General features: G+C 40.3%; 1 protein-coding gene across 9 annotated transcripts in view; it reads left to right on the plus strand.

The window, feature by feature from the left end:
* The window catches only part of PCSK5 (proprotein convertase subtilisin/kexin type 5), a 475,211-nt gene that overhangs the window by 126,050 nt on the left and 327,033 nt on the right, over window positions 1-22,128 (plus strand). For all 9 annotated transcript variants that reach the window (XM_057548456.1, XM_057548455.1, XM_057548453.1 and 6 more), the window contains exons 4-5: window positions 3,305-3,448; window positions 7,305-7,381. In XM_057548456.1, the coding sequence (XP_057404439.1) occupies window positions 3,305-3,448; window positions 7,305-7,381 (221 nt within the window). The remainder of the gene's footprint in view (window positions 1-3,304; window positions 3,449-7,304; window positions 7,382-22,128) is intronic.

A 22,128-nucleotide genomic window follows, 5' to 3' on the forward strand; every position in this document is an offset into this window, starting at 1 on the left:
TACCAGCCTCGGGACTATATGTGGTAACACAGTTCCAGACACTAGTCTTAATTCCTGCTCTGGCACAGATCTCTTAACATGGCAGGCTGAGTGTGAGGAAATCATGGCTAATATGTGTTCCTTTTGCCTTTGGGTAATGCTGTAACACAGATTGCTGTCAAGTAAATAGAGCCCAGTTTAAAGACCATTTTGATCAGGCAGTTAAGGAAATGATTAATTCCTTTTCATTTGGGCTGCATTGAGTGACGTCAGTATTTTCTGTAGTTTTTGCTCTTTGGATACCTTGGGCTTATGAAACAATGACATTAGAAACATGTTCGGAAGCCTGGACTACTTGAAATGGTGTTAAAAATCTAAAGATCACGTTCAGGATGTAGGATCCTCGTTTAAGGGTCCACTGATCTTATTACTCATTTTCCAGAAACACCCCTGGCTCTGATGATCTTTTTTTTTTTTCTTTGACATTTTAGCTACCTGATATATTAGATTATCCAAATGAAAGTATCAATTGGATATTTCCCCTCCTTCCCCTTCTACCAATACCATGTTGGCAGATGAAAAGAAAAAAAGTGGTTCCAAAATATTTAATGGTGAAGTCAGATTCAACAGAAGCAGAGGTGGAAGAAAGAAACCTAACTGCTCCACTTTGAACACACATGTTTTCCATACACGGTGGGTTTTCTTCAGTTTTCATAATTACAATTTCAGGCAGTATCCCTCCACTCCAGGACAGTTATCCATGTGTGGGTGACCCATTTCCTGTGCATTTCCTTCCTCCCACCCACCTCTTGGCCACATTAATGCTACTTTGTGTCACAAACGATACCACAGGTGGCCAGAGCAGGTTTTGAAAAAGAAAAAAATGAAATGGAAACCTGTCAGTGTTGCTTTGTGTTAAATTAAAATATTTGGTGAGGAGAGGCCCAAACTCTTGGCTAGAATGAGACTTCCGAAAAACATGGGCATTTTGTAAATCTACACTGTTTCTTTCATGATCTGTTAACCAAGCATTAGCTGGCTAGATATCTCTGACGAGGTCGGAGGAGCAAGCATTTGGCAGATGTGAACTTGGATATAAAGTGGAGAATATGCCCTCACTTCTGGCGTGTAAGCGACAAGCCAATATTGACTGAAATCCTAGACTAGACTTGGTTTAATGCATAGTCTTCTAGAGGCTTACAAAGGAGCCAAAATTCACACACAAGATTCAACATTCAACCACAGTTCAGCAGAATTCAGGAAGTTGAGGTTGGACTGTGTAGAACAGAATGTTTTTTTTATGTGTGTGTTGTGTGTGTGTGTTGTATGTGGTGTGTTGTGTGTGTGTGTTGTGTGTGTGTGTCTGTGTCTGTCTCTCTTCATTCCTCAGTTCAGGGAAGGGGAAGAGCTAGCCAAGTGGGAGGCAGTAGGTCCTGAGCTGTGCTCCAAAAACTGGGGAGAGAGGGGAGAGTGGAATTGGATCAGTGTAGTAATAGATGGTGGTGCAGGGCCTCAAGTGCCAGAAAGAAGTCAAGAAAGTGACAGAAAGTTACAAATGTTCATAAAATATATAAGCCCCTATTTTCAATGAAATTGATATTATCTGTGATGAAAAATGGGTACACCATTTGTCAGAATGAATCCATAAAACTACTCAAGTGTGTTTATAATGTTCGACAAAGGTATTAGAGGTATCTGCCACTAGTTAGCATTTGATTTTGAGGGGTAAAGTTTGGAAAGAGGTGAGCTTCCATTTAGGTTGTACTTAAAATAAAAGTCTAGTCATGGCTACAAAGCCCGGGACGACCTGACCTCTGCTGCCCATTCTGATCTGCTACCTTTTATGCCATTTTCCTGCTCATCCACTAAGCTTCAGCTAGACCCCATCTTCTTTCTCTTTCTTCAATGCACTCATCTGTTTCTCACCTTATGGCCATTGCATTTACTGTGTCCTCTACCACGACAAGGTCTAAGCTCTTGGGCAAGCCAGCCCTTTCTCATCAGTCATATCTCAACTCACATTTCACTTTCTCAGAAACTGGGGTCTTTTCTGACCATCCTCCCCAGAGAGGTGTGTACTCAGACTGCTCAGCATTGACCGCCATATTACCCTCTTTAATTCCTTTAAAACATAAGGAGTGTTCTGAATGGTCTTCCTTGTTTTCTTTATCATCTGTGTTTCCCCTTTAGAGAGGTCATGAGGACAGGGACCTCATCTTCCATGTTCACTGCCATACCCCAGCATGTAGTAAGTGCTCAATAAAGTATGTGTTAGATGAATCAGTGGCAGTGGGGTCTCCATTATGCTTAGAGCATACAGAGCTCATGTTCTCTTCGCCTCTTGAAGTGCTGAACTGTTACAAAGCAGGAGGAAGATAGTGAATGTTGAGGACCTGGGCTCGCGTTGCCATGGCAGTAGGCTACGGCACAGCCCTTTTCCTTTGTTCCTCTGCTGAGCCTTAAGAACCTGGAAAACGCCACTCAGAGGGATATTTCATAGAGATGGACTTTGAAGGAGTAATTGTGTGGGTTGGATGAATGCTAGTCAATTATATCGGGAAGAACTGCTGGTTTAATTTATTTCTTGATGTGTTTGTATGTTGTAGCCATTGTGGAATGAAATCACTACACCTAATGAGCTAAGATTCGATGCCTCTTCAGCCTGCCATTTGAAGCCCTCATGCACATTTTCCTGTGCCTGTCCCCTGTCTGGACTCTGCACTCTTCTTCTCTCCCATCTCAAAGTAGCACTGAATGAGTCTGTTGGCACCCTACAAATTATGAGACAACACTCATTGTTAATTTGCTGAAAGAAGTTTGAAGAAACTGATTTTTTCTCATTAATGGGTTTCTCACAGCAGTGGCACGCCTCTGGCTGGCACTGTACAGAAGCTGCCGGGGTTTTTTGCAGCCAGGCTTTTCTAGTTGCCTGTTTAAGAAATTATAATATATATGTTCTTCAGTTATCTAGTTTGGGTTTATAAATGAAATGCTACAATCCCTTTTTATGTGTCATTAATACATGCTAACAATAAAATGGTGCACCCATTATTCTGCTGTTGAGATATACTTTATTTATCATGTTTTTCCGAAGGTATTAGAACAGGGCAGAACTGGCAGGAGAGATTTCTGTCTTGCTTTCCTTCCCCACATCTATCCTTCCTCCCTTCCCCTGTTGTCATGTTGGAGATCTGCGCTTCTACTTGAACAGACGATCCACCAAATTCCTGTTAATTTAATGCATTGTCTTAAGTAGTAGGTGATTTTCCAGCCTCCTCACTATTTGGTAATCTGCAACGTCCAGTTCTCCCTCTTACACCTTTAGCACTGCAGTGACAACACACATCCCTGCCAGTCAGACATGAATATCGAAGGAGCCTGGAAGAGAGGCTACACGGGCAAGAACATCGTGGTCACCATCCTGGATGATGGCATTGAGAGGACCCATCCAGACCTGATGCAGAACTACGTGAGTATTTGCTGTGGTCAGAGCAGCTTCCCTCCTGGGAAACAATGGAACTCATGTTAGGATGCTCCAAAGGGGGGGGGAAACCACTGAAAAATGCAGCCAGAGGGTACAATAGGCTCTGCGTGTTGCTCCCATCTTATAAAGCATGCACTCTTGGAGGGCAGGAAGCAGGAGATAAGGCTATCCCGCTATCCACTTCTGTGTGCCTTTGATGTTCTGATGACAAAATGCAGGTGATAAGGTAGCAGAAACCCCAGCACCAATCCCACGTGCTACTGACAACATCCACTCTTCTCAGCAGTTCATCCATGCAGCCAGATGGCACTCCTTGTTTCCTTTATGGAGAAAGCGTGCTTAGAACTCTTCTCAAGTTATTCCTCGAGTCTCGTTCTCTCTCTGCCTCTCCCTTTTTAAAGGACAATAGTGAACGGCCTCCCAGTAGTCCTTAGGAATCAGTCAATTCCCTTGCTTAAGAAAGGACTGAGATTCCAGGACTCAGAACATAAGGTGAGCCCAAGGTCACAGAGCAAGTGAAAGGGCTGAGACTCAGTACTTTCATTGAAAACCACAGTCTGGATACCCAGTGCCCACTGGACACTGGGGTCGGTTTCTGTCCCTGGGGTCCCCTTTACCACCATGATATTTCCTGCCTGGAAATAGGTCAATGACCCCTCTCTCTCCTACTCTCCAGACGCCTCCTTTTCCATCAGCTTCTCCTTCCTAAGTTTGGTTAAAAATGCCATAATTATCTCCCAATATGCCATTCGCTGCTCAAATTTGTTTCTCATGACACCTTGGTGTTCTCCCTAAAATACCTCTTTTGTTACTTAAGAGCCAGCGGTGACTCCCTCTTATCTGCAGATGCAGCTCTCTGATTCCTGTCAGGACTCAGCAGAGACTCCTGGTGGACCCCACTCAACACCAGTGCCTTCTAAGCTCTTTTCTGTTGACGACTGCTTCCACTAGAACACTGGTATCACTGCATACCCACTAGGACTTCAGTCACTTTTACCTAAGTCCCTCTCTGTCCCTTCATAACTCCTTTCAATCCCAAAACTTTGGTTGTATGAGTTTTCCTATATTGTATTTCATGTTGTTATTGAAAAAAAGTTCAAAGTTGGTGATTTTCTCTCAGCTTACAAGTTTCCTCTCACAGCCTTGAAAATACAAGCAGCTGTAAATCATGATGAAGTCAGGACTCGTATTGATCCTTGAGGAGGAAAGTCAGGGGCCAGGGTGGGAAGCTTTGCTTCGTGTTTACGGAAGGTCCCCACAGAAAACCCTAGGCTATAACTGGAGGACCACATCTCCTGAGATTTTTCTCTTCTCTGTTCTATATTCATCATCATTAAGGGGGCAGTGTCAGCAAGCCCAGCCCATCTCACGGTGCCCTGAGCTTGTGGAGAGTTCTGAGAGGGGCCCGGCCCATAGCTTACCGTTGCACATTAACACAAAGGACCCACCATCCTCGCAGGCCTGCTGCCTTTCTCTCCTCTTTGCTCCTCGGTAACCGGTGGACACGGCAGTGGCCCATCGTCCTGGACTCACTCAGAATGGACATGGCCTTTTCCTTAAGGTGGACATACTGTCCTCTTGAAATCTGCTATTTCCACCCATCTCTCTCTCCGTCGCCCTCTCTCTCTCTCTCTCTTCAGCGTGGGAAGACATGGTTTCCCTGCACTGTGGGAATGACTCCCTGTATCTGTCTCTCTGACCATCTCTCCTCTGGCTTCTTTCTCATCTGCCGCTTCATCTTCTCATGAAACCATTTAGGTAGCGATTGCCATATATGCTCTCCAATGTTTATTTTTCATTTGCTCAGTCTCACTTATTGCATGACACTTGTTCTCTCAATTAGCTTTCCTTTTGTCACTCAAACCTGTAAAGATTCCCTTTTTATCTTTGCAAATAAAATACTTCCAAGTCACTTCCTTGACACATCAGAAACTACCACTGGCTCACACAGCCAGCCATATTTCTGACCTACGAAGACCTCCCTTCACTCAGGACCACCCAATATCACCTTATACTTTTATCAACTTGAACTGCTTTGTCTCTCAGTATTCTACCCTGTTGCCCTTTTTGTTTCAAAAATTCAGCTAAGAAACTTCACAAATCGATTTTTACAATGAAATGTTGAAACAGTTTCTCCTAAATTAGATGATTTTCCCTAAGGTTGAAAAACAGAGAGAGAGAGAGAGAGAAGGAACTGCAAGTTCATTTAGTTCTCATTTGTACAAGACACTTGATTGGCTGCCCTTATCCTGCCTCCAGGCACACTCAGATAAACTTGTGTCTCTTCACAGAATGCAATTTCAGAGGTAGAAAGGAACCTCAGTTCAGCCTCCTCATTTGATAGGGTAGACACTGAGGCCTGAAGACTAAAGTGAGTTAGCCCAGGTCATATAAAGAACAGAACTGCGCCTGTCCACTGCCTAGCAAAGAAGTCTTTCTTATCGTATGCAGTACAGTTTTTACAGGGTGTTCCTACTCGCCACTGCATAGAAGTGCATTTGATTAAACACAAAGAGCCTTAACCTAAATGTGATTGCATTCTTTACCTCTTTCACTTTTTTCTCCCTGGAAAGAAAATTCTCCACAATTCACCTGTGCAATTAGCAGTACTGGTGCCCTTTTGATTCTCCTAATGTTACAGCTGGTGAAGAGTAGAGAAAAGCACATTGGATGGGGTGGCTGGGTTCCAGTCTTAATTCCATTGGCAATTCGTTTCATACCTTTGGCCAAGTCACGTAACCTGTCTCGGGCTTCTGTTTCCTTATAAGTGAAATTGCACAGTATTGTCCTTCATGCTCTAATGACTGCTGAGGTGGGCTGCTTTGTATGTTCCTTTGTATGGGAAGCAGAGACTTACCACCTTTATATGTCATGTGTATTTTGCTTACTCCCCCCCAAAAATTCAGACTCCATGTACTTTAAGTTATTTTCAGAAACAAGAGCCTTTGATAAAGACAGAAAACAAAGATAGCATTTACTTTCACTAAAACTGATAACAGAAATAAATCATCATAAAGCATCAGAAAATTCAAAACATCCTAAATTAGTTCTATCTATGGTGATATAAATTTGGATGATGGAACAATCCATTAATTTTTTTTTTTTTTTAGTAGTTTGAAGATTTTTCACAATCATTTAAAAAAGCAAACAAATAAATTCAGCTTTGGTTTCAAAGAAACTTCTGCTTCACTTTGAAACTTTGACATATAACAAAATTTTGATCATTATTTTGGTTGGGGCAAAAGACCTTTTGGTGTTAGTACGAAGTCTTGAATTGTAGACCCTTTTACAGTAGATAAAACATCTGAAACCAGACAAATATTGCCTAATAGAGGTCCCAAGATACCTGATATAATAGATTTCTAATAATGATTTTTAATTGGCTTGCCAATTATTTGTGAATGATTTCTGTCTCCAAAAATCTTTGAATTGTGATAAGGAATTTGCACACTCAAGAAATAAAGTAAGGAATACAGAGAGAGTCGGCGAAGAATAAATCACTGTCTTCTAGGTGTTCTAGCAGTACTTCGCAGAGAAGGTGGTTGTCGAGGACATCTTCAAAGCACTGGGGTGAGGGGTCAGTGCTAGGTATGAGGGAAAAGTGCTGGCAAGAGTGGACTGGGTACGTCTTTGGTCTGTAGAGAGTATTTCTTCACCTTCATGGGGAAAGATATGACACTGATTATTACAGAACAAGGCATCCTGACACCACTGGACCATGAGTGTATTATTTACTCTAATTACTCTCTTGCAGAAATGTGTTTAAGGAGGCATGAGCCTTCAGGGGCATGGCTAATTAATGAACATCTGTCTCCTTTCTCTCTCTCCTCTGTGACCATAGGATGCTCTGGCGAGTTGTGACGTGAATGGGAACGACTTAGACCCCATGCCTCGTTACGACGCGAGCAACGAGAACAAGTAAGGCCCAAGTGGGGGTACCTGGTATGTGGCCGGCAGGGAGCTTTGTTTTCTGCTCTTGCGGAGGGAAGTGTTTTTTTGAAAATCTTTGGTAACAAATGATCCCTAATTTGCTCCAAGATAAACAAGTGTCTTTCCGCTAAAGCTTCTGGATATAAAAAGGCATGGTGCACATAGTAAGAATGGTTGCAGAGAGAACTCTGGGGGATGACTTGAGGGTGCGGTTGGGGAATATCGTTCCTCAGGTGTTCATTGGCCTGTGACCCATTTGTTTAGGGATGGGGTGCTAAAGGGAGAGGCAAAACAAAGTGCCCCCCGAGACAGTTACTTTATTCTGTTAAGTTCAACGCATTTGATTGAATGCTGTGCTTGAGGTCTCTGCCAGTGCTTTCTGATTTGCTTCTTTTTCTTCTCTACTTTGTAGTGATTGTGTTTTTTACTGATACACCTGAAATACCTCTATGGTTTGCCACGTATGGAACACATTACCTTTCTTATCCTCACAGGCAAGAGCCTTAGAAACCCACGGAACCACGTTTACACTTTCCAGTTAGTAGAGTAGTTTTCTTGAAAGCAAATGAAATACACATCCATTTCTTGCTTATGATGATCCAGGTATTTTTAAAAGATTAGTAGGTGTTTCTAATCTCTAGATCACATTAACTTTTTTGCTTTTACTGCACAGTTTCTCCAGGATAATGCTGTGATTTAGATACTATCATTTGAATTTTTATTTACATGTTTTTGTTTGGAATCACAGAAGTTAATAAAGAGAGGTATTTTACCCATTTATTATGTACTATTTCTAGCCTGCATTTTTCTGTAGGGAAAAGTTTCTCAGCTGGTATTATTTAAGTAAGTCAATAAGTTTAGATAAAACCAATGCGGCCTAGATAATTGTGACTGTACAGGGGTTTTTCTTTTTTTTTTTTTTCCCTCTTCTTACCATTTACAAAGAAGCCTCAAAAAAGTTACTGTGAAAAATATGCTGTTTTTTAATATTAACGAGTCAATATTATAAATCAAATTCAGTGGTGAAAGCATTAATATACAAATTGATGTAGATAGAATTTTCCAGAACTTTCCAAACAAGAAGAGAAAGGGACCTAAAGTAAACTGGATCATTTTCTTTCAAGCCTGGTCATTACTGTCTAGATTACACTGTTTAAGGTTATGGTCAATTTCACACAAAGGGTTACAATTTGGGACAATGTGAGCTAATTTATTTAACCTAATTTGCAAACTAGCATGAAACACTGAAGAAGAAACTTGAAGCTTCCATACTTAAAAGGTCACCGATAAATTTCACTCTCCAGTCCATTCTACTCTAGTGTGACACATATACTCCTAAAAATACTCGCACTCTGCAAAGTCTAAAACCATAGAGTAATAGGAAAAGCTTAGAAGCTTCATCAATGACACACAGAAAAATGATAGGGACCTATTAAAAATTATTCATGTTAACACTTTATTCATGTTAAGTGGTTAAGAAATTTATAAAACTATAATAAATGTGGCACTTAATCGTTTTTTTAAATTTTTTAAATTTAAAAAAGTCCTTTGTTAAATTATCTTATTTTAAATTCAGCCCTTAGATGTGAAGGAAAAAAAAAGGCTCAGACAGGTCAAGTGGATAAGGGTTAAACAGGTAATAAGTGATGAAGAAGTTAGGAAGCAAAGAATCAAACTCAAGTGGTTTGTTTACAAACTCTTGCTCTGCATATTATACGCAAGGCCAGAGCCCTTATGGTAATGAAAAGGAACATGATCCAAGTATCTTTCATTTAAATGAGTTGTAACTAGAGATAATTGGTTTCAATAACAGTAAATTTGAGAGGAAGAAAGGCTGAATTATTGACCAGAATATTTGGAGAATACAGAGTGCTGAGCTGACCTTTGACATCCTGTCATAAAGAAGGCTCGAGACTGCATGCCAGTCTGATACTTCAAAATAGTAAGGATATGATTCATAGCTAGGCTGGGTTCAAAGTCCGTTTCCATCAATTTTATACTTAATGTGTCTTATCATTATGAAATTAAATTCTAACTAGTATGTTTATAATACAATTCTCTTGTGACACTGACTTCTTAAGCTGCACTGTTCTTTTTAAATTTTTTATACAATTTATAAAGTTTACACTCCATTTACAGTTTTTACAAAATATTGGCTCTATTCCCTGTGTTGTACAATACATCCTTGTAGCCTATCTTACACCCAGTAGTTTGTACCTCCCACTCCCGACACCTGTACTGCCCCTCCTGGCACTTCATCTTGAGTAAGACCTGAAATTTGCTTATGGAAGTGTGTACCCATTGCATCTACTTCTACTCACATGCCTGCCACTCTGTGTGCAAGAAAAAAAGAGGAAGAAAAAAGAGATAAAGATGAAAACTTTGAAGAAGAACAGAGAATAGAGAGGAAAATAACAAAATAGGCTGGGAGGAAGGGGGAAAATAAGCAGAGTGGAGGATACCCTCCAGGATGGTTTTTGGAAGCATGGCAGCTTGCAAGTTATTCTGAAGGGGAAGGAGGGTTATCTGAGTTCAAAGAGGAAGTGACAGCACCAGATGTAGACACATGTGGACCATTGTGCTCCTAAGGTGTGCAGCTCTGTGTGTTTCGTGCATTCCTACAGCACTCAGTGCAACTAGGTATGTTTTCTACAGTCACCTAGAGTTTCTGGGACAAAATGGTGCATAAACAAATGCAAATTTCACATTGTACTCAGATCACTCTCTAATATATCAATGTTATTGGAAGAAATTTGTGTTTTCAAGGCAAACATGGTAGTAGAACTGATTGTACCGTATCTTTTGGCTAAAGTTATCCCATCAACATTTGGTGTAAAAAAAAAAAACAAAAAACAAACATTTGGTGTATAGAGAAAAGATAAACAGGAAAGCTAGAGGAAAGTCGAGATCAAGTTAACACCCACAGTATCCTTGTACAGGGTGTGAAGGGACAAGAGAGGCTGTAGGTGGAAACTGAAAATGTATTGTGCCCTGTAGCCAGTTCTGTCTGAATCTACATGTGGTGACTTTTGCATCAAAACTCAGTGGTAATGGTGGCTCTTCTCCAAGGGCGTGTCTGTCCTGTGACTGACAGTGCTAACTGCAAAGGCTGTGTGTGAAGACAATTCTCTGAGTGTTGGCTTTGATGGCTTTTTACAGGCTGCCTTTTAAAAACTGTATCCTTTGTTGAGGATTCCTTTCCAACTTGGCAGCTCCCCAAGACCTTTGTCCAGGAAGAGTCACTACCATCCCGCTTCCTCTGGGGTATTCTAGTGTGTCCTGCTTTGACTCATTCTAAGTACTGTTCATGGTTCATTGAGTGCAGTGTGGGTTTGAGTGTTGGAGGACACAGGCATTGTTCTGGATGTGTGCTTAGGTTTGTAGCCTTGACAGTGAAATAGGGCATTTTCAGAGGGGCAATACCACCACGCCTACCTCTGTTTTATGAAAATCAGCAGTCACCTGGGGCATCAGATGTCCCTTTATCTCCTATCAGTACTGCTGCCCAATTTTTTCTTGGCCAACCACAAGCATGTATTCAGACATTTAGGGTTAAAGTATCCTCTCTGCTCATTAGACCATAATTATAAATATGATTGATGGATCTGTCTTTAAGTGTGGATCCACAGATAGATAATTCTGTTTCAATAGAAGTCATTTGGCATCAGGAAATAAAGAGTGGTTTGTAGTTTAAGAGAGTTGACTTTTATCCTTGGTTCACCTTAATAGCTTTATGGTCTTTAGGCCTAACTGTTCTGAGCTTTAGTATTTTAAAAAATATCTAAAATGGACATAATAATACTTCCAAAGATTAGCAATAAAACATGTAAAACACCAAGCATAGGGCTGACTATCTAATAGGCACTCGGTAATTATAGCTGTTATTATAATTATGTGTTCAATTCCTATATCCAGTTCTCGATAAATAATCAGTTAAAAATTACAATTATCTCAAAATATATGTGCATATGAACATTTCACATTTCAATTAAGACTTGGAAGTCTTTGTTTATTTCCAAGGTTAGAGGTTTAGATATGTTTTCTGCTTCTTCAGGGGCTGGGAACTGTGGCTCATTTGGTCTACAGTAAATCTGCTTTTCTTTAATTCCAATACTCCGTCTCCCTTTAGTGGACCATGAGTCCTTGAATTTGAAGTGAGTTAGTGAGGGGGAGGAATTTCTAAACATTGCCTGAATGAAAAAGTTGAGGCATATGCTGTGCAAGTGCCTCCTCATTGTACAGTCTGACCAGTAGGTTTCAGAGCATATTGGAATTATTTACACCTAGGTGCGTTTGTTCATTCCTTCAGCAGGTACTCATTAAGATGCTACTTTTGTGAATGGCTCTGTGCTAAATGCTTGGGGGATACAATAATGCAATAATATAGGCTACTAACAGGTTGAATTAGGAGATGACTTAGGAAGAAGCTGTAACCTGAAGGGTTTTGGGTTCTATAGTTGGCTCTTCCTAACTGTAGGTGTGGAACCTGAGGATACGGAGGGTTAACTGAACCGTGTCATTTTGTATAAAGGACTTGAGCTTCCACAGAGGTTGGTATCTGCAGGGGGGGCCTGGAACCAATGTCCCACGGATACTGAGGGATGACTATACTAAGAGACAATGCACCCTCAAAACTTTATGCGGATCATATCTCTCAGATTTACCTGATTACATTTCTAGCACTAAAGCTTTGGGGTGAAGAAAATCACCTCTGAAGTAAAAAAGTTATAAAAATCCTTTTCTTATTGCTTTTTCAAGTCCCCAGATGGTGGAGTGTCAAACCTAAATAACAGATGCTAAAGAAATAGCATTATTAGGGGAGACCATAAAACCTGTTCTCCCATTCCGCTTTGCCTCCATTCGTATTAACTGGTAGAATAAAACTGACTGCATTATTCTAGGCTTAAAATAGAAAACGCCTCCCTATAAATGAAAGTCTCCTGGCATTTCATACTACTACTCCCATTTCTGATAAATGAATTATTGATGTCTGAGTTAGATTTTTCCTTCCCTAGGTTGCTTCTTTTTAAATATTCCCTGTGCTTGAGTCATAGCAACATATTTAGTGGGAGATGAAACCACACTGCGTATCTTGAATGTGTGATATCTGGGCCCAGAATCTAATTCCCTTTCAAAACAAACCAACCTATAGGTTAAAGACTCATTTCCAAAAGGAATGGATTTTTCATTTTTGTTGCTTATCTCTGTCTCCCTGAAGATTTAACCAGGGTGGATGGAAGTACACTTCTGCTCGTCTTTAGTGTCCTTTTCACACATCATTTCTGGTTTTTAGAATGTCGCCATGTTGTGTGGCCTTTTCTTTCTCATCCCTGCGGATGAGGACGGTTGTCGGGAGATAGCGTTGCAAAGCAAAGCCGATAAATGTAGGCAGTGTTGTCTACCTATACAGGAACTATTTTAACTCAATACTAGAGAGAAAACCACACTTTAAATCTACCACCTTAACAAATAGAAGCATTATTTCTTCATACCCAGGATTTAGCCAAACATGTTCAGATAAAACTATCCTATAGCTAGGTAGCTCAGAGAAAACCTACCAAAAAGAAGTGAGGCCATTATCAGAGGCTGATTTGTTTTTTCCATATATTTTGAAATTTTTCCCCTAATCCTTTCGCAAAATAACACTACAATGTACTATATAGTAGTTACTTGATCAATGATTAGTGTGTGAATTTATATAATGCTGACTACAAATGTATGTACCAGAGACCAAATGTGTACAAAAGAGACAATTGTGAAAAATATCTGATCCTTTTCATATACAGCTATAGATTTTACGTCCATGAAAGAACCTGCAACAAATATTGTAGAAAATTTGTTTCTATCCCATAGATTCATAATGTAATATGTTGAAATAAGTAACATTTTGGACCATCTTTTAGGTTCTGGGAAGTGGTCTCGGTCTGGGGCCTCACAGAAAGTTGAGTAACAATAGGAGATGGCTTCTCTCGGACCAGAAGCCAGCCATCCCGTCCCTTTCCTCACCAGCTGGTAGTCACAAGTCCTGACCATCCTCACCATTTAAATCCTTCTCTTTAATAGTTCTCCAAAGACTCGCCCACCCCACCTGCCCCCATTCCATCCATCCACACTAGCCTTCTGTTAGTCTAATCCCCTTCTCTCACCTGCATCCTTGGAAAAGCTCCTAGATGGTTTCCCTGTCTCCAGTCTCAACCCCATCCTGCTGCCCAAGTGATATTTTAGAACCAAAATAAGAATATTAAAATTTTGTAATATCTTAAAATTTTGTTAAAATGCAAAACCCTTCATGACCCCACTCTTCCCTCAAGTCTGCTCTACTCTCTGTCCACCCCTTCCCCCCACTTTATCTATCTACCCTGCAGGACTTGCGGGGTTCCCCAAAGGTGCCACACTTGTTCAACCTCCCACCATCTGCACCTGCATAATTCCTTCTTTCTCTGCCACTCGTGTCACTTCCCCTGTGAAGCCTTCTCTCATCTCCTGCATCCGAGTTGGATGCCCTCCAGTGAGTTTTCACAGCATCTGCGAACTTACTTCTTTTATAAAAACCTTCACTATTGTAAATGGGGTCACATATACCAAGATAGGGAATAGAGAGGCAAGGAAAGATACTGAGAAGATGTCTTCCAGTTTAGTATGGGTTATGAAATGTCTGTTCAGTCATACAAAAGTTACAAGAGTACCTACCTTGACTGGCTTGTCTAGATGAATTAGCAAAATGTGTCCCAAAGTAGTAACTATTAAATGGTGTTATATATAATGGACCTTGTGCTGGACAGCTTTATTTTTTTACCCTCTACCCTGCTCTGTACCCCAGAAAGCTGACCTCTGAGGACTGCATTAAGGGACTCCCTTGCCCTCTGGCTTCCCATTGGGTTTGGCCAATGGAACACTCAAGCAGGACATCAGTGGGATGCAGAAGGGTAAAGAAAAGGTATTTATTCTCTGTTCCCTCCTTGCTGAGCCACTGGGGGTTAGCTGCGTCCCAAAAGATCATAACTCCCCTTAGGTGGCCCTAAGGCTGACCTCCTAAGGATTGCCGTTTGTGGATTCAATGACCACCTCCTCCCCAGGGCTTCTTAGATCCAGGGGTTTCCCAGTGTTGGTAGCCCAGAATGCTGCATTCTTCCTTGCATCTGCCAGGCATCTTTCCTTGCCTCTCTGTTCCCTATCTTGGTACACATGACCCCATTTACAATAGCGAAGGTTTTCATAAAAGAAGTAAGTTCGCAGATGCTGTGGAAACTCACTGGAGGACATCCAACTCGGGAGAGAAGGCTTCACAGGGGAAGTGACATGAGTGGCAGAGAAAGAAGGAATTATGCAGGTGCAGATGGTGGGAGGTTGAACAAGTGTGGCACCTTTGGGGAACCCCGCAAGTCCTGCAGGGGTCCCCAAATCCTGTCTGCTTCTCTGTGTAAGTTCCTTGAATACATTTTTTAATACTCAGATATAAGTCTCTGGAATAAGTTTTTATACCCAGTATAAAAGAGCACAGACACATCTAAGAAAGAAAATAACTATGTCCATAGGAGTTGTCTTAATGGCTGTTTATTTATTCTTTAATGAGAGCTGAGTAAATACAGAAAATGGTTATCTAACCTCAAATTCCTATATACCTGACACCTGAAGTGTAAGTATTTATTTTTATAAAATACTGTATTAATTATTCCAGGGCTCATAATCATGATAATGCAGCCTTCAGGCCCTTTGTTGTTTCCTTTGTCAGTTTCAATGTGTTCTCCTCAAGGATTTGGGGACATAATCTCTTGGGGCTCACAGTACCAGTTTTGATAAAGGGTCTGATGCTATAGGTTACAGTAAGGTTTGGGTTTAATTTGTGCTAACCCACTGCACTATTGACATGAATAATTGGTCGTTGCTTCAATTTAAATTTCTTATTTAAAAAACAAACTCACGAATTCCTGAGGTCTCTAAAGCAGATGGAAATTGCAGTAAGGGAAAGAGATAAGTATCCTTTTTAAATATGGATTAAGCATTTGAGCAGGGTTCCAGACAGGTATATTTATTTATCTTTCTCTTTTCATCTTCTCCTCTAACCTCCACCTTGGATCCTTCTATTTTCTCATGTTTCCTTATATCCAGAAATATGTAAAATCGAGAGCACGAAGACCTTGAGAGGTCAATGCTACCCATGTGTTATTTGTATTATTACAGAGCAGTAGAGAAGGCATCCAGGACTTTTCAATTGTGATCAGCCAGTGTCCACAGACTGAACAGGAAGGCAGGCTGAGGAGAAAAGAACCCTTGTTTTGTTTATCTCACTTGCTGTATAGATACCAGAAGAAGAACATGCTGAAAATATAATCAAACTGCAAACTGGTTGATGGTTCATTTCAGTATTAAGGTATTATTTAGATATTGGTTGCCTTCCTATTCAAATCAAATGCCCTCTAAGATAAAGGACTGAAGTTAGAATTTTGTTTTTACAAGCTAGAGGAGATGTTATAATTTTTATGTTTTAGCAGTACAGTTAATTACAGTAGAAGTCTATTGTTCCAGTGTACTTAAGTATGTGTGTGTGTAACATCTGTGGTAGCTGTGCATTTCAATTATAATCCTTAATAAAAGATGGAAAGGTAGAAAGTATGTCTTAGATCAGGACATATTTGCTTAGTTCTTATCTCATAAAATAGGTCACCAAAGAAGGCAAGGTGATAGAGGAAAAAAATGTCCTGATTTTGGGTGAGACCTGGGTACCAGTCCCAGCCTTGCTGTTCGTTATATCTGTGGCCTTGGAGAAACATTCTTATCAATGTCTCCTCCTGCCACATCAGTATCTCGATGACCCTGTTTGATTTAAAACAACCAAAAAATCCATAAGTCTGTGGGGTTGCTACTTGGCTGCATTTGAATGCAGTGTAAGCAGCTGCTAATACAGTGAGCACGTCAGTATGTTGTCTCATTTACCGCTCACAACAACCCACAATTGGAGAGAGAGAGTCTGGAGGGGTGAAGTAAAGTGGCTAATGTCACCACATGGCAGACGCACAATTTGAGCTCATTTGTTCCCACGCCATCTGTTCACCTGCATAGTTAATTAACCTGTGGTCAAGTAGATGAGAAATTAATTCCTGTGTTGAGCACATGCTTCAGTAAGTTTACTACCTGGGAAGAACTGCGTTTACCAGAATGCCTTACTGCTGTATTCAGTAAATACCCAGCAGCCTGGCTTTACCAAGTGCTGGTGCTCAGGGCCCTGTTTCTCCAGAGAGAGGGGATTGGTCCACAAAGGTTGGTCAACACCTTACGTACACGTAACTTTGGCCAAGTAACAAAAATCCTTTATTACAGAAAACAATTGTACAGATCTGACTTCACAGTGGTATTTGTTCTATGGAAATCAATGAAGACCACCCAAATGACACTCTGGGCTAATTATTCAGAGCTTGCTATAGCAAGGGAGTCAGCTACTGTCACTTTAAGAGACTCAAAGGCAGGCACATGGCCCAGAAAGCTTTATAGTGTAAAAACAAAAAACAAAAAATAAGAAGACTTCAGGTATGGTCTGATCAGAGGGTGCCATGTGGAAACTGGAGCTTGGGTCTCTGTTCTTAAACAATTCTACTAGTATATATTAACAGCTTTAAAAAAATTTGAATGACTATCAGCTGGTCATCATGTTAATGGAGATAAATGTTTTGGTAAACTCTGTAAAATTGCCACAGGTATGGATGTTGTTAATCTTATTAAGGGTGATAAAGAGTAATAAGATAAAGTTTTAGTCTGATCCTCCGATGGCAGGTAGTTAATTTTCCCTCTATGGAGATATGGACTATTTGAAGTTGGAATCACATAACCTAAGAGACGCTGTCCCAATGTTTTTACACTTACATGACAGCCCTTGAGAGTGCTCTGGAAATGTGGTCTGGGAAAGGAGGAAGAAACTGAGACCAAGGAGAGCCTGTGGGAATCAGAAACCTTTTCCTGCCCTCAGACGGGTGTAGAGTCTTGAAGATGTGTCCTGCTTTGGGAAATGGTGGTGAATTATCTTGCCTATAGAACACCTAAAATAACTTGAAGGAATTGGGAGCGGTTGACTACTGGTGATTTTCCAGCAGATTTCCCTGAATCCCTGCTTTCTCTGCCTCATGTTCTCATCACAAGCTGCCATCTCATGAATTTTAGAAAAGACTGACCTTTGCTAGAAGAGTTTACCTCTTCCTATTTTAGAGATCCTTACACCATCTGCATATAATTTACGTATGCTAGTAAATGCATTTGAATTTGCATGAATTGCAGATAAAATACCTGTGGTGACATCCTGGGCTGAGAGTAGCTGACTACTACAGATTTTGTATGACCTTTTTGCTCTTGGTTGGTTTTCCCTTTCTGAGATTCATTCTCACTGGATCACACCCCCTCCGACACCTGTCTGGATTGCCAAATATAGACTCTTATTTTCTCCACAACCCTCCAGCAGCACCCCCACTACCCCCGTATCACAAATCTCTCTCTCTTTCCACTGTCCTGATACCTTGATCTTCCCATAGGCTCTAGTATTTTGTTGCCATGGTGTAGAGAAAGAAGAACACATTTGTCTCCGGTAATCACCTGGTCTTGGCACCAGTGTATATAGTTTGTACTGGGTGATCTGACTAGAACTTGAATGGTTCAGCAGCTTTAACTGTGACTTGTGTTGTTAATTTTATTGGCTATCTGACTCTTTCATAGAATTTATTTCCTTCCTAAATGAATGACAGATCCCTTTAATGCTTTTCAGAGGAGAGAGAAATATTTGAAACAAAAACACTTGTTTTCTCCTCTCTCTTATCCGCCCATCTCACGCAACACATAAGAAGTATTGTGGGAGGCTGGGTAACGGAGCATCTGAGAAAGAGCTGGGGTTTGAATGAAAAAGATCAAAGAATTAGAGAACTTGATTTGGTTGAAATTTAATTCAAATGGAGGCAAAAGGGGTCCCCAAAGGGTCCCCATATCTAGAAGCCACTCCATTAACAACCCTGCATTTGCCTCATCATCCGCAGTTTAAAGCATTACCATTTATGGGACAGCAGAGGCCCCAGTTATTGTGACTATAGTTTTCCCCAATAGAGAGATGCCATAGCAACTGTGGCTTAATTTTCGATAGGTTGAATTTGCGTCAAATTGTTCAGCCTCTACAGGGAGTAATACTCGTGGCGTTATAATAGTGGAACCACATTCTACAACATGGAAGTATGGGAACAAGACCTCTTTTGCTGGTGTACTTGTAGGAGTGTTCATTCGTATTTGTTGAAATCTTTGTAGCTCAAATGCAAATATGAGCAGTTATTCAGGTATGCCACTGCAAATTCTATGGATATTCTTTCTTTCAGATTTTATGATCATACGTACTATTTTTATATCAGTTGATTCCATTTACCATCATCCAGTTTTCTCACAGTGTTTCTATGAGCTTCTGTTAAAATCCACATTGTAAAACTTATATCAACTCTAAGGTATACTAACTCCGTTTAATTCACCTTGGTTGAAACAAAATGCACACAACAACTTCATATCTGTTACGTTTTTTCCTTGCCTCTTGTCAGGGAGATGTTGTTTTCTCTTATGCTCAGAAAGTCAACTTTGTTAACAGTGGTACTCATCTTAAATTCACGTGTTTTTTAATAAGATGTATAGGTTTCTGAAATCTATATGAATATAGTACATATAGATTTCCCACACGTGTATTTGGAGTAAACCAGGACAATGTGAATGGGGGAGGCAGGCCCGAGTAACTGTTAGATAAGTTGTTTAATAAAATTGAATGATCCTTTTCTAAACTGAGAGGGTGTTTTGAGGCATACCAAAGCATAACTGTGCTGATACAGCGACCAACACTACATGTTGTTCATACTTGAAAAGTCACGGGTATGTCATCCAATGTACATGAGCTGCTTATTTGGTTTTCCTGTGAGCAGTTCTATAGCCTTGAGGAGCTTGGTACATAATTTGGGCGGGAGAGCGGAGAACAACTTTGTCCCCCAAAGAAACCCTGGCTATTTTTGCCTTGGGCTATAAACTCAGCACAGTTTAAATAGAGTTTAGCAGGGTCAGTATATGTTTTCCATGAGAGATGAGAAAAGAGAGCAGGTTTTCTGGTTCCCTCGACTGGCATTAGTCCTTCCAAGCCATTTCAGATTTCACCTTCTCAAATACAGAGGAGCCTTCTACCAAGGATCATAATTTATTTAGAACTTTACAGTTCACAAAGCATTTTTACATATATTCTCACTTGACTTATAAAAATTCATATCAGATAGGTAGTAGGTAGTTGTTTTGGTCCCCCAGTGTCTGCATTCTTTTTCTTTTTTAAACTTTTTTTAATTTATTTATTTATTTTTGTCTGTGTTGGGTCTTCATTTCTGTGTGAGGGCTTTCTCTAGTTGCAGCAAGTGGGGGCCACTCTTCATCGCGGTGCGCGGGCCTCTCACTATCGCGGCCTCTCTTGTTGCGGGGCACAGGCTCCAGACGCGCAGGCTCAGTAGTTGTGGCTCACGGGCCCAGTTGCTCCGCGGCATGTGGGATCCTCCCAGACCAGGGCTCGAACCCGTGTCCCCTGCATTGGCAAGCAGATTCTCAGCCACTGCGCCACCAGGGAAACCCTACATTCTTTTTTACGTATAAGGAATATTCTGTCTTTTGAGTCTTGGTGGAGAGCCAAGACTACTCTCCAGTATGGCGGCTGGAATTACCAGATCCAATAGTGATTTGCTCATCCGGCACCGCTCTAGTCTCGGACACGAACCATATGGTCTAGATTCTAAAAATCAGTAGCACATGTGCAGCCTGGTGACAGAAAGGGCCAAGTAAGCTCTCACTCACTTGCTTGTGTTCTTTCTTCCCACCCCCTCCTTCTCCCAGCAGATCCTCCCTCATACAACAGCCAGGTGTTTTTCTCGATCCTTCACCTCCATCTTGCTAATTCTCTGTTTTCTGTGTTCTCAACCATTCTGAGCTCCCCAGTACCCTTTGAACAAAGTACTTTTCTGCTTAACTCAGTTGCAGCAAAGAACCTGAAATGAAACGTTATTGCTGTCCCCTTTTTTCCAGGGGAAGAAAATAAAATTCAAGGCAGGTTTACATAGCTCATGAAAGTGAATCTGGCTTCCAAATTCATGTTCTTTGTATCACATAATGCACTCTAATTTGGGACATGATACTAGGTGTTCTTTTTTTGAATATAGTGTTCATAAGTAAGAGACACTTTTAATTCATGGCAGTAATTGTTATTTTTGAGAATTTAGTGCTTATGTTATGGCATATAGTTTCATTCAGAAAAGATTTTTTGAATACCTACTGGGAGAATAGCACTTAAAAATCAAACTGGTGATATACTTAGAATATGTAGAAATTTAAGGTTTGAGCCATCACTTAACTAATACAGTTAAAACAAGCCATTAGGCAAGATGTGATTTGGAGACCATTGTTTTTCCAAAAGTGTTTCATGGAACCTTAGAGTCTGTTGATGGATCTTACAGGCTTTCCAACTGTCACTCAAGAGGCTGTGTGGAATGGGTCTAGCTCCCTCTTCCTCAACTAAACTTCCCCTTTTTAAAAACCTCATTAAAATCTATTTTAGATGGTGGTATTTCTCATAAAACAAGATTTGAATTAAAGAGTTCTGTTTATACAGAACGAAACAAACGATTGTAAACCAGTGCTACAGACCAGAGAAATAAGGTTTAAATGAGTTGTCACTGGAGGTAGGTAGACATTTTAAGGAAGTCTTCTGTAGGTGGTGGCATTTGACCTGGGACTTGAAAAATGACTGATGGCAGGGAATAATCATTACTGAGAGAATGTCTGTAGTGGCTGGAAGTGTCTTAGTATTAGTGGGCTCCTTACAAGCTTTGGAATAAAAAGCACCTTTCTGTTTAGACATTTTGGTGTTTTCTTTTTTTTAAGGGGAGAAGCCAGAAATTTCTTATTTTCCCTAGGACCTCTTCTTTATCTAAATTTCAAATCTGAACATGTTTTTACTCTATCTTCAATCCCTTTATGACCAAGTCCAAACTCTTTAGATATATGCAAAGGATTCATAATATGTCCACTATTTTCTTAACTTATACTGCATCATATTCTAGTTTTAATCAATTCTTTTACAGCTCTCTGAAAATAGCATGCTTCATTTGTGTGGGAGACTGGTGTATAATAGGCATTCAATAAGTGGTTATCATTCTACCATGCTTTGCAATTGTTAACTATAACATGTAATCTTGGTATGCATTATGCTTACTACTAATTTAACCCAACTAAAAGCTGAGTTTCAGTCTATCCCTGCTCTGTGGCAAGATCATTGCCCCTTTTTTTCCTTGAGAAACCAGGGAAGGAAAAAAGGCTAGGAAATGCAAAATACTCAGATTTTATTGGTGAAGAATTTAAAACCAGTGTCAGAAATAAAAGTTTTAAGTTAATTTTAATTTGTCCTTACTCTAATATTCCAAGTTATTGTGTAAAATTGCCCTAACTGCCATTTTTTTTGTTTGTTTCTATTTGTCTTAAATGACTATAAATAACTAATAGTTTCAGTAACAGGAAGAAAGCTTCCCTTTATATGGAATACTTGTTAGTATTTTCCTTAGCTAAAATTAAGGAGCTTCCATTTAGACTTTGAAAAACAGAGTTCAGTTTGCATGGAAAGAAAATGTAGCAAGTTACGGTGGGCTGTGTTCATTAGTATCAACCGATTGTTAATTCTTAGCCATCAGAGAAGAAATGATAAATTA

This window comes from Balaenoptera acutorostrata, chromosome 6 (genome assembly GCF_949987535.1).
Source record: "Balaenoptera acutorostrata chromosome 6, mBalAcu1.1, whole genome shotgun sequence".
In the NCBI taxonomy this organism is placed as follows: domain Eukaryota; kingdom Metazoa; phylum Chordata; class Mammalia; order Artiodactyla; family Balaenopteridae; genus Balaenoptera; species Balaenoptera acutorostrata.